The sequence below is a fragment of the Ahaetulla prasina genome, chromosome 1 (genome assembly GCF_028640845.1).
Source record: "Ahaetulla prasina isolate Xishuangbanna chromosome 1, ASM2864084v1, whole genome shotgun sequence".
Classification (NCBI taxonomy): Eukaryota; Metazoa; Chordata; class Lepidosauria; order Squamata; family Colubridae; genus Ahaetulla; species Ahaetulla prasina.
The window spans coordinates 320,990,011-321,003,483 of NC_080539.1; the positions used below are offsets into that span (position 1 = coordinate 320,990,011).

General features: G+C 41.8%; 1 protein-coding gene across 2 annotated transcripts; it reads left to right on the forward strand.

The window, feature by feature from the left end:
• Positions 1-285: 285 nt before the first annotated feature.
• On the forward strand, positions 286-13,085 carry JDP2 (Jun dimerization protein 2). Of its 2 annotated transcripts, XM_058162386.1 has the most exons (5): positions 286-795; positions 8,273-8,382; positions 9,412-9,635; positions 11,583-11,687; positions 11,913-13,085. In XM_058162386.1, the coding sequence occupies exons 2-5, from the start codon at positions 8,379-8,381 to the stop codon at positions 12,096-12,098; spliced, it is 519 nt and encodes a 172-aa protein (XP_058018369.1). In that variant the 5' UTR covers positions 286-795; positions 8,273-8,378; the 3' UTR covers positions 12,099-13,085. The 2 variants fall into 2 exon arrangements, with proteins under 2 accessions (XP_058018369.1, XP_058018370.1); XM_058162387.1 differs by lacking the exon at positions 8,273-8,382 and having other exon boundaries at positions 296-795.
• The last annotated feature ends 388 nt before the right edge of the window (positions 13,086-13,473 follow it).

Below are 13,473 nucleotides of genomic sequence, written 5' to 3' on the forward strand. Positions count from 1 at the left end.
TGTTAGCCTCTCTTACACCTTTTCGAATCAAGTGAACTTTCGAATCCAAAGCGGCTCTGAACCAGATGCTCTGCTTCGCTGGCTGAATGGCCCGCATTAGCCAAAGGGAACTATTTTTATCATCCGGAAAAACCGCCCAGGCCAGTTCGCAGCTTTCCTTCCGAAAGAGAAGGTCCGAGCGAGGTTTGCTTGGAAGTCACGCCCTCTGACCTGGAAGCCTTCCCGTGGAAGTGAGGTGAAAGCTGGCATTCTGCACTTGCTCGGGCTCCTGCTTCCATTCCGACTGGACTTGAGTCTTGGCGTGGGGGGGGGGGAGAGGCTGAAAGTGGGCGAGAGGGGCGCCTGGTGGGAACGGGCGGGAGAGCCACCCTGCTCTGCCCGCGGAAAGTCCCCGCCTCCCCCACGCCGGCTGCGATCTCCTCCCCTGCGGTCCCCTCTTCTCCTCCCACCTTGACGTCTGGAACTGGCAGCCCGGCCGGTTCCGCATTCCCGACCCCTCCCCGCAGCGCAGGGGCTGCTATATAATAGGGGCTGATGCAACCCACCCAGCCGTCCGACCCAGCCTGCGAGAGGGGCGAAGCGACTTGCGGCGAAGGCGGGGCTGCTGCTAGCCAGGCGTGCCCGCGGCCGCAGGGATCGGTCCCGGGACCAGGCTGAGCTCGGCAAGACGGGCCTGGGGAGAGAAGGCGAGAGTCGCTCCCGGAGCTGGGCGGCGGCGGCGGCGCTGGAGGACCTGAGCGTGCGACTCGCCTCCCGCTGCAGCCGGGCCCCGGGGGCACCTTTTCCGTCCCTCCGGTGGGTACAGAACCGGATTGCGCGCGGCGGAAGGGCGGGTTGGTACTGCGGGAACTCCGCGCGTGGTTTCTTCCTGGGTCCGCCTGCTGAGGCGGCGATCGTCGGATCTCACTTTCGGCGTCTCTGCTCGGGGCCTGTGCTTTTCCCAGGAGCGACGTTGGTGGAGCCTCAGCGACTCTGGGGGCTGCTAGCCCTGGGCCGTTGGCGCATTTCCCCCCCGGCCCCCCATTAGCTGCTGCTCAGGACTCTTTTTAATTGCCTTGCTTACACACAGAATATCTAAATACCGTAGTGGCTTCCCTCCCCCCACCCAGTGCAAAATTCCGGTACATTTTTATGGTGAGCGGGAAACTGTAAAAGGTTCTGATACTTCGTAATGGAAAAGAAAGGTCCGTTGCTATTTATTTGTTTTGGATGAATCGATGCGGAACGTAAATTTAATTGTCGAGTATCGGGATGTCCTGAACGCTTTCTCCCTGGTTTCTTTAGGCACCCATTCGGTATTCTAACTTTCCAAATACCTCGGAATCTGGGCTGGAAAAAAGATTGAATTAAATTTCCTTTCCTAATCTAGCAAATGGCATCAAGGCAGGATTCTTGGCATCAGCAACAAAGCACTGATATTGGTAGTTAGATTAAACCGTAAGGAGGAGGAAGGAAGTGAGTGCCTGTGCAACATACCTCAGGTCAGAGGTGACCCTTTAATGCAGGTATACTATCCAGCTATCATATTTAGGAATGCTGTACATTACTAAAGAAGCAGCGATGTAACATTCAGAGGAAAAGAATTTTATTCCAGTTTTAATTTTGTATTTTTTTTTCTTTTTTTCTTTCTTATTTTCTTTTACAACCATTTAATTTAGAACATTTTCATTTCATTTTTCATTGATAAACAGTTCCAAAAAGGGACATTTTTTTTCTTCATCCCACTGGAAGATTCTTTTTGTGCCCTGCATCATCATTGGACATTTTATTTCACAGTTTGCTTTTTTCCCCTCTTCCTGCATGTCCTATCATTTAGCTAATCTTTTCCTTCTGCCTCCTCTTCCATCGACCCTCAATTTCTCTAGAGGGAAGGAAAACAGGACAGGAAGGCCCTGTCTTCTATTTGATATTAGGGAAGAAATTTGTAATAAAGGTGGACTTTACAGCGTGGTGGGCTGGCTTTTCCGGGTAGGAGAATAACAACAAGGCTTTTGTGTCCCCAAAGGGATAAGAGCTACAGAGTGCTCCCAATAGATAGCAAATAACAAAAGAGTTGCAGTTTAGCATAGAATAGAATAGAATTCTTTATTGGCCAAGTGTGATTGGACACATAAGGAATTTGTTTTGGTGCATACGCTCTCTCGGTGTACATAAAAGAAAAGATAAATTCCTCAAGAATCATAAGGTACTTATGTGTTATATAGAATTGCTGTAAGCATTATGCCTTCTGTGCTAACTGCCCCCTCTCCTTCCTTGTGATTTTCCTGTTAATAATGTTCCTGTGTTGTCTGATTCAGCCATAGGTTTTCTTCCATTAATTCAGAGGATATGTTTCCCCATCCATTCATGTGTTTATCAATGAGTTTTCTGCTTCAGGACGGGGCCATTGCCACTGGTTTAGTTTCGATACTATAATGGAATGAAAGTTGTGGATGTAGAAGTGTTAGTTAAACTGGACTAGGCCTTGCCTGGAGGAGCTAGGAAAAGTGATTTGAAGCTTGCAAGTTCCATGGCTTTGGTTTGGGCGTATCTGTTAGTTAGCCACACCTTTTCTGGCATGTTAAGGAGGGCATGCAAGTTTCATTTTACTGATTGAAAACAAGAGCATGAAGACCTGAAGAAAGCATTTTTCCTGGGACCATATTTTCAGTGTGCTGCTTTCTTTGCATCTCTTTTGCCTATTGTTATAAACTTGAGTGCTTTCTTGAAAAACATTGTGACTTTCTCGAAAACTGATAACCTTTTTTGTTATTGTTATTCTGGTGTTTTTTTTACACAGAACAGTTTTGCTGAGTATACAGCACTGTAGGCTCCAGTTCCCACAAATGCACAGAATGCTGTCTTAATCCCTTTGAAAAGTATCTTATTACTAACTAGGATTGAGAGCTTCTCTCTTTCTGTTTAGACTGGCAAAGAGAGTAATGGCATAATGGTGCTTTTTGCCAGTCTGCTTGTTCACTTCTTTGGTTTGCACAATGTGATTGTGCAGGCTAGTAATCTTTTTGACTAAAGCTTGAGCAGACCTCACATCCACCTGATCTGTTTTGTTCTGGAAGGTAGATGCTTCGTGCCTGCCGTTTCATAAAAGATCTTCCTTCTTCCACCTCTCTGAAACCTGCAAAAGAAACTAAGCAGCAGAAAGAATCCTAAGTTCACTTTAGTAATCAAGCATGAAATGGAGCGAAAGCAGGTTTTCTGCATTTCCCTCTAGAAGGCCCTTTTCTTCCCCTCTCCCTGCCCTTAATTATTTGGGAGTAGGTTGCAGATGAAATTGAGAGGGGAAAAAACAGCAAGCAGGAGCCACATTATGTTTCTTTTTTCTTTTAATGAAGGCCCTGCGGAGGTGTACTTGAAAACACAGGGTCTCCTATGCCCTCAAGGTGGGTGAGAACACTCACTTGGCTGGTTCCAGGGCCATATGCAACTGATGGTGGCCAATGAAATGGGGCCTGGCTCGTTCTGTTGCTTGTCTTGGCAGCTTGCTCCACGGCTTGTATTACCAGCCCTGGAACGCAAGGACTGCCAAACTCGCTGTATGTATGTGCATGTGTGTGTGTGCACGCGCATGTGTTGGGGCTTGGAGAGCTGAGGAGAGACAAATACTTCACTGAGTCAGGCTAGGAATTTTTCAGCTTATTTCTTGAAGCTTGCATGGAAGCAATCTGCAGGCTCTTGCCAGAGTTCTCCACTGGGAATCGGCAAACTTGTGGAGGCGTTCAGGAGACCAGTTGTTAGGATGTCAAATTCTTTGTGCAGTTCCTAACAGTTTAAAATGCCCATTTGTGTGGGTGGGTCAGCAGGGCGTAGGACTTGCAGTCAAAATCCATCTTCCTTGCAAGGAGCAGCAGATAAGCTGTTTTGAGATTATATGGTTTGTTCTGGAGGATTGAAGAGACAAATGCTGCTGTTTGCTTTGTAACCTCTGACCATTATGCAGGAAACGCTGTGGGAATATTGCATCCCTGACCCAAATTCTAGTGACTTTCTCATTAAAATATGATCTTAATTTCTATAGTTATTGCTCTAGAAACATAAATCAATACCAAAGAGATTCTTTTATTATTGCAGAAGTGACAGAATGGGCAGCATTGTAACTATCTGCCTAATAGATCTAGGTACAATTCATTTTCGACCTTTAGTTGAATAAGAGGCTTTGAAGAAGCATTTTCAATGCCTCAGTTTGTGTTGGACTATAGCTTTGGTCACTCTCAACCACCTAAGGCCCATGATGGCGAACCTATGGCACGCGTGCCAGAAGTGGCACACAGAACCATCTCTCCAGGCACACGAGTTGTCACCATTGCTCTTACAGGTTCTGGTGGTGCCGGCCAGCTGGTCTTCATGTGCGTGGAAATGCCAAAAACTGAAAGAGCAGCTGCCTTGTGCATATGCACATGCCGGGCAGCTGCTCTTCCAGTTTTTAGCGTGCGCATGCACACCAGCCACCTGATCTTCTGGTTTCTAGCACACATGCATGCGCTAAGATCAGGTGGCCGGTGCTCATGCGCGCACTGGAAACTGGAACAGCAGCCACCCAGCGCACACAGATGCACTTCCGGTTTCTGGCACACACGCATGCGTGTGTTCCCGTTTCGGCACTCGGTAACGAAAAGATTAACCAACATTGACCTAGGCTAATAGTAGAACTGACTATAGATTGTGGGGACTCTAGCCAAGTGCTTCTCATGGGGCACCTTGAGACGATTATGGTCCATATTCTTTCATTGCTGCTATTACTGGTCAAGTCGATAAACAAGGGGTTGCAATACTTGGAGAAGAAGGGCTTCAAAGGCATTGGACCCCTTTCTTGAATGTTGCCTTTGGAAGATGTCTCTGTTTCTACCCTGTTTCCCCCAAAATCAGACATCCCCTGATAATAAGCCCAATCAGGCTTTTGAGCGCATGGCAATAAGGCCAAGTGCTTATTTCAGGGTTCAAAAAAATATAAGACAGGGTCTTAATTTTGGGGAAACACGGTAGCTATGTTCCAGCAATAAATAATACAGTAGCTTTTGCATCAGCAAGAAGATTGAAGTGAAACCTGAAGCCTACCCATTTACAATATATGTATGTATGTATGTTGATAGACATACATACATACATAGATACAATATATATATTGAAATGAATATCCAGTTTTGGACCATGTTTTACACAACATGCTAAGCCTCAAAAAAAGCAAACCACTATGTCTTCGGTTTTATGAAGACCTATATAGAGGTAAAAATAATTTAATTGGGTCACACTTCCCCAATTTAGGTAGGCTGAACTACATATTTCATCATCGCCAATCAGCACAATCAGGATGCAGCAGATTGAACTAGACCTAGGATAACGTAGTGAAACCTAAAATCTAGAATCTTAAGCACTGTCCTAATAAAAATGCCAGCTTGGGATTTGAATATGAAAAAATCATATCAGAAAAAATCACTTGTCTAATAGCCAAATGTGATATTAAAAAAAGAAAAATTTCTACCCCATAGGAGTTTTCCTTGAATTTCAGAATAAATTCCACACTCTACTTCCAGTAAGTTTTGAACATTTGCATAACTGTGTTTAAAAAAGTAACACAAATTAGAAAAAAGTTGCTTTCAAACGCCTTTTCATTGAAACACATATGGGCCAAACTAGACATAATGAATATAGGTTAAAACATTCTCCAAAGCATCTGAAGGTAGAACAAGAAGCAATGAATGGAAACTAATTATGAAGAGAACCAACCTAGAACTAAGAAGAAATTTCCTGACAGTTAAAACAATTAATCAATAGAACTACTTGCCTCCAGAAGTTATGGGTGCTCCAATATTGGAGGCTTTCAAAAAGAGTCTGGATAAACTTTTGTCTGAAATGATATAGAACGCCTGCAGGTAGGCCCAGGAGGCCTAAAAATCAGCTGGCGCATGCCGTAGCTGAGCTCACGTGCCCACCAATACGGCTACATGTGCCACGTGCCATAGGTTCACCATCACGGGTATAGAGTCTCTCGCTTGAGCAGGGATATGGACTAAAAGACCTCCAAGGGCCCTTCCAACTCTGTTATTCTGTTATCAGAATCGAAGCCTCAGCCAAAACATGATGAAGCTAATAGGAAGTGACTCAGGAAGAGAAAATACAAGTAGTTTACCATACTAAACCACTTTTCAAAAGGTTTTTTTTTTTTTAATATTACATGTTTCTTAGTCTCCAGAACTCTGGAAAATATTTTAAAAGTTTGTTTACAAAAGAAAATCAAGAGTAGAAGAAAGTGCAGTTATTAATGTGCTTCAAATGTATGCCTGCTCCTTTATGTCACTTCGGCAATAGCAATTTTCTACCTAGGCAAATTATTTCTGGTTTAGCAGGTTTAATTGCTTCACTTTGAGAACCTCAATAAAAAGCAAGGGACACATAAAATGATATGGAAGATGATCTTTGTGGTGCGCAAACATGAGTAACTGACATGAGTAACTGCATTAAGAAAAGCTGAAGCTTTCGGCTGGCTACCTCTTGTGACCTGACATGCTCCATCTGTGTTGAACTGTGACTCGATTTATACCCCTGTCCGTGTGACCTTAGGCCAGCAATGATAGGAGGTGCATTTAACATATCTAGAAGGCATTGAATTGGAAAAGATAGATTTAGATTAATGATAGTAACTGATTTGTTTTAGAATAAGGCATTTTGGCTTCCTTTAGTTCCTCCAGTTGTTATAAATTATGGTTGCAATGGCTTCTTGTGATTGAGAATGCTGAATGGGGTTAAGAGCTGATCTAGAGGAGCACTAAATGGACTGTCCCGGCTCTAAGGTAAAGGGAATTAGGGAAGGAGGTTGATTATGATAAAATACAGTATATACTTTGCATTGAAATGTACCTTTATCAAATGTTAGTACGGGTGGTCCTCAACTTACGACCACAACTGAGCCCAAAATTTCTGTTGTTAAGTGAGACATTTGTTAAGTCAGTATTGCCCCATTTTATGACCTTTCTTGCTACAGTTGTTAAGTGAATCACTGCAGTTGATAAGTTACCAACCCGGTTGTTAAGTGAATCTGGCTTCCAGTTGACTTTGCTTGTCAGAAGGTCGCAAAAAGTGATCACATGACCCTGAGACACTGCAATGGTCGTAAATGTGAACCCAGTTTCCAAGCATCTGAATTTTGATCGCAGGATTGTGGGGATGCTGTAAAGGTTGTAATTTTGAAAAATGGTCATAAGTTACTTTTTTCATTGCCTTTGTAATTTTAAATGGTCACTAAATGAACTGTTGTAAGTGGAGAACTACCTCTATCTCCCCTTAGGATGACAGGTGACATGAAAGAGCTACTCAAATGCTACAGAGCTGCTGTCAGTGTACATCCTGGTCTAATGGAAAAGTAGTGGAAGATCTGGTGTTATATAATGGTTGAAGTGTTGGGCTGGCAGGGAGGAGACCCGGGTTCTAAACTACTTTCAGCCATGGAAATTCACTGGATGACCTTGGTTGAATCACTTAATATGCCTTGTACTGCACTTGAATAAAAGTGCATACTAAATGAAAATATCCAATACTAAGTCGTCTCTGGCATAGTATAAGACAGCTGTGTATTATCAGGAATATTGTGCATATTTATTTTAGATACAATGTATATTTGAATTCATACTTAATACTATCCATAATTCTTTCTGTCTAGCTCAGCATATTGCATAAATGCAGCTGTTAAGGTTTGTAATCCAAGTTAGTTATAGTTTATTTACTAAATAATGGTTTAGAGGATATGTGAAGCCAATGTGTTCTTGACCTTGCAAAGGCCAAATGTTCTTTTCCCTAGATAAATATTCAAGGATATTATTAATGTGACAATACATAGCACCCTCCTCTTTCTCAACTGTCATTCAAGCTTATAGCATCAGTGTCAATCTTAATCACATGAATTCTGAAAAAGCAAAGCTTTCTGTCTAGCAGTGATCCGTTGTTTTAATTTTATTTATTTAGTTTATTTAACACAACTGTTTATGATTACCCTTCAGTCAAAGGAATATTTATAACTACCTGTCAATCAAATGATTTCCAAAGGTTACCAGATCTGTGACAAACAATTAAACCTGCATATACATACCTTGCTTCTTGCACATACGCACAAATACAAAGCAGTGCCAGTGTGCCACACACCTCCTTCACATTTTGCATTTTAAGAGCAGCAGTTGAGTGAAAGTTCTGGCAGGATGCGTTAAACGTTTGGCAGGATGGGCAGAAACAAGTTCTGTAGCTTTCCTTCCCGCTACAATACATAAGACCTTTCCCTTCCCCACAGGTTCTCACAGAGGAGAGAGAGAGATGCACCTTCAGTGGTCCTTCATCCCCAACTTGGCCAGAAGCAGAGGGGAAAAGTGCTCCCCTCATGCTGCCCAGGACTACTAATGGGTAGGGAAGGAGCAAAGATAGTATAAGCCTCTGGTTTATTTTCCTGTCTTCTAGGGGGTGATGAATTCTTTAAAGATAGGACTTTCATTTTTTTTTACTCAAATAGTGTCATCAATCTCTGTGTAATTCTTTCTTATCGTTTACTCTTCCCAAAATCTTTGTGCTGAAGAGAATGAATTTTTCAACAGATAAAATCAAGGTGGTTCTTTATGAAGGTTCTTTTTCCCTGACTTTAAACTACTGGCTGCAGCTAGCGCAACCCAAACCAGATATGGGAAAGGATTTTAAATAGTAGTAATTTCCAAAGGAACATTTTAGTAGGCAGTACTGAAGTTGATCAGTGCTTTTGAGGTTTCACCTGGAAAGACTACATAATTCCTAGTCCTAAATAATCTGTGCAATTTGTTAACTTCCTTTTGTAATTCTGCCTTCCTCCTTGAGTTTCTAAATACATTGTACAGGCTCCTTGCTGAATTAGCTAATCATTGCTTCTTGTTTGTTAAAGCATTAATCCACAAAGTTGGTTTGGTTCCTCTCAGCATAGCAATTATTAATTCCTCCGTTTTTTTCTTTTGACCAACCTCCTTTCAACTTAGTACATGCTTATAGACACATAAAAAGGTACAATGTTCAGTTATCTAGCTTTGCTTAATGTGTTCCCTCCGACAGCCTTTTACTATTGAATTTTATTTTCTTTGTTTAACTGCTTAAAGCAGATTGGTTATGATCTGTGATGGGATTTCTTAATAATAGTTCATATTCATAAAGATATCTTTATCCAAAGATCATTGTGCAATGTCCTAGACAGAAAACTAGATGGTAGGAAAGTCTGCTTTAAAGTTACGTTATTTTATTTATCAATTTCCATAGCTGTGTATGAGGGGGGGAGAGAAAGAGAGAGAAAGAAAGGCGGGGGGAAGTTTCACAGAAAATAGTCAATTATAATGCTTCTTCGTAACACTCTTTGTGGATTCTCCCTGCTTGGCTTCCTATGGCAAATGATGGTTAGCTTCTCCTTCTTTTGTCTAGGGTGTGGAATTGTGTATCTTGCTATGATGCCAGGGCAGATTCCAGACCCATCCTTGACAGCTGGCGCTCTGCCTGGCCTTGGTCCTTTGGCAGGGTTACCTGGTACTACCTTGACAGCAGAGGAACTGAAGTATGCTGACATTCGCAGCATTGGGGCCATGATCTCACCACTACATTTCCTGGAGGTGAAACTGGGCAAGAGGCCTCAGCCAATGAAAAGTGAGGTAGGTTCTAAAATAAAATTGGGTCAAAGTGCCAGCCGAATCTGTTAACCAGGATTCAAAGACAGTAAAGATTCATTCCCTTTGTTCATAAACCTTTCTTTGCTTACGCGCATGCATGCTTTGAAAATTATTTGGAGAGGTGATTTGGGTGAGCTTTGTACCTTTTCCTCCTGCTCTTTAAAGCAGCCCAATTATTTCCAGTCTTCCACGTGAGCCTAAAGAAATGTACCATTACTATAAGTGGCCTATTCCTTAAAGGTAATGAGCTCACATAGATTTCTGGTTTTTACTAGGATTTTTTTTTTACATTTCTAAATTAGACAAAATAGAAATTTTGAAAATAAAGATAGTGTTAGTCTTTAGTCTGGTGTTACGCAGTTCATAATTTCAGAATAACTACCCAAAATAATAGGAGCAGTGTCATCCTTTAGATCCATAAAGCCATCATTCTTCTGGGTTTCACAAGGCACTGAAAACTTGGCTTTCCATCGATACTAGACTAGAATATTAAGGGAGCCTCTTTTCAGGATGTATGTTTATGTATGTAGATGCATCAAACACATAGAGAGAGAGAGGGAGAGGGAGAGGGAGAGGGAGGGAGGGAGCGCCTTGGATATGATGGGCTTTTAAATTGGTTTTAATTGTTAGTTGCTGCTTTTAACTGGATGCAGGCTATTCAGAATTGCACATCAAGTGGGCAGTCATATAAATTGAATGAATGAACAAACCTACATATAAGTATTTTTGTATTAAAGAATTGACTCCTTGATTAGTTGGTATAAAGCTCTTACAAAGCAGCCTGGAGGGAATGTCTTTTTTTCTCACACAACAAAGGATTATAATGAAAAAAAGTAAAGTTGATCCTCCTTTCTAGAACTGCAAAATGGGTTATATTTATATAGTTATACTTTTTTTTATATTTGTAAAAATACATTTACTTCATTAACCTCAGAAAAGCTGACATGTGTGGTTGTCTGTAAAAAGGAAACGTGGTTTTAAAATAATGTTGACATTTGAAAAAACTGTGATTTTCTCCATGCCTCTAAAGTATTTACTTGGAAATAACCATAGTGTGACTTGCTTCTCCATAAACAAGTGTGATTGATCTGGGCAGAAAGGTCCAATAATGTAGTAGAACAGAGAGGTAAGGTTATTGTAGAAGGAAGTAAATATTCAGTGCTAAATGTTGGAATATATAGTAATGCAAATTTGAAGGAAGAGGAAATGGCAACAATGGAGAGTCTAGTCCTGTGAAGTGTGAATACTGGATACAGCGAAAGCAAAGGTTTCATATTGGGGAGTGAAGTTGCTGGTCACTACACTCTATGGACTGAGTTCAGGATGGGGTTATACCATCTAAACAGGGTTGATTTCAGCATTTGATTGCATTCCAGGGACATTTTAACAGGAGTGCTGCAGACATTGGCTGAAGGTCACCCAAATAATCTAAATCTTTCAGGATCCTTTACAATGAGATTCCCAGGAGAAGAATTTTAGATGGCTTCTTTGCTGAAGCTTTATTCAGTAGTGATATAAAATGTCATCCAGGCCTCACTGGTGATAAATGGTCCACACGTATAAATGATATGCTGTCCTGAATCTCCTTGTGCTTATGCATGGGCATGGAGAAGAATATTTTGCAGGTGCTAATTGACTGATGAATAATTAGTGGCATATATTACCACTCTCCCTCTTAAGAAGTAGGCATCTATTCTGCATCAGTGTCATCAGGACATGCGAATCTGCCTTTGGGCTTGTTAAAAAGCCCACAGACAGCAAAGCAGTATATAGATTTGATTATTTCAATCCATGGCTCTATGGCAGCATAAGGATTAAATGTTTTGTGGAAGAAAGCATCATGCGCTGGGGGGATGAGATGTAGTTAGCATCATGTGATTGCTTGTCTTTGTTCAGTTGTCTTATTGCACTTGCGTTTTTCTCTTTTAGCTAGATGAGGAAGAGGAAAGGAGGAAAAGACGCAGAGAGAAGAACAAAGTAGCAGCTGCTCGATGTCGGAACAAGAAGAAGGAGAGAACTGAATTCCTTCAGCGGGTGAGTGTGACCCCTTCTTCTTTCTACTATTATAAAGATGGATAAAACATCTGAAGAAAATCCTGCTTTCCTGGAAGCGCCTGTGTTATTCTCCATGCGTGCTTCACAATGCAGAGAAATGCTCTGTCCGTTTTGCTTTGGATGTTGGATGAGGCAGTAGCTTTTTTCCACAGCGTAATTGAGAAACCGAAAACTTCACCTCCATATTTCTCTGATTTTGCGTAGGAATCTGAGCGCCTGGAACTCATGAATGCTGAGCTGAAGGCACAGATAGAAGAGCTAAAGCAGGAAAGGCAGCAGCTGATCGTGATGCTGAATCGCCACCGTCCCACCTGCATTGTTCGGACAGATAGTGTGAAAACACCAGAGAATGAAGCCAATCCACTGCTGGAACAGCTTGAGAAGAAATGAAAAAAAAAACCATGGTGGGCAAGGCGTTGCACAAACAGGGTCTCTGAGAGTCTCTCATCTAATTACTGTATGATGAACTGTGCACTGTCAAGATAAGTGCAGTCAGGACTAAGGAGCTTCCTTAAGGATTGCACATTCTAGATAAAGGAAGAGAAGAAGGATCAATGGAACACTGAAGTGGGAAGCTTCCTTTGCTACTAAGAGGTCAACTTGAGTGGATGTGGTGGCCATTGTGAAGGCTTTCCTGGTTGTCCTTGCAGTACTTCAACTTGTGGAAAATCTTTTAAGCAGCCCATTACAGGCCTGCATTCCAAGCCTGGAACATTTTGGGACACTGGGAGGGTAGCATCATGGTTCTTGCTACTTCTCTTCTCACAGCGAATGGTTAAGAGTTAGTAGGGATTAAGTGGAAGCTATCAACAGGCAAAACTGGGCAGACAATAGTTCTTGTATTCTCCCCATTTAGGACCTGCCATGTGCTCTCTCTTTCTTCTTTTCTCTCTCTCACTCCTCTCTCTGTCTCTCTGTCTCTCTCTCTCAGAACTAAACCAGAAACCAAGAATGGCAAACACTTGACACAAGTCCTGCCTCATTGCTGGGCCTGTCTGTGGCACTGTGGCGCAGGCGCCCCCACAAGCACACCCTCAGTATAATGTTTACAGCCCAGCTGTCCAGAGGCCATGCTTTTAAAATGCACATTTTTACAGTTTTTAAATATTTTTTTATAAAAGTTTTATACAGTCTCTATACGGATTTATATAATCACTTGATGTGATCCAATAGAAATGTACGTTATTATGGTCTTTGTTACAAATATATATGCCGCAGTTATCTCCATTGTGTTATTTGTTTGGTGGTGTCCAGTCCTTTCCCTCGGCATGCTGGGAAAAGGGTCCTGTGCCTTTAGACTGGCTCCACTGCCATGTCCATCCATGTACGTCCTTCATAATATTCAGTCCTGTATCAGTAAATGTTAACTTTTACTTACCTTCCTATCTCCTGTGCTTCATTCCATGTTCTGATGTGCTGATTGCATTATGCTTAAGTATGTTTTTGACCTACATTGTTCAGAACTATTGAAAAAATGTTTTAAAATACTCTAGCAGCCAAAATTCAAGCCATGACTACATCTTTAATTTCACCAGTCTCATCCCTGACACCTGTGTGTTTGTGTTTAAATCTTATTTGATCACATGTTAGAATATTTAAAAAAAATCAGATTTTAATTTGAAAACTATATTTAATTTGGTGACCGGCTTTGAATAATTGGCAGTTGGTGATATCTCACAACTCGGGTTAAGATAATTATGATTTGGGTTCAAGATAACTATTTGACACAGAATTGCATGCAGAAGTTCAGGCACTCTGCCAATTG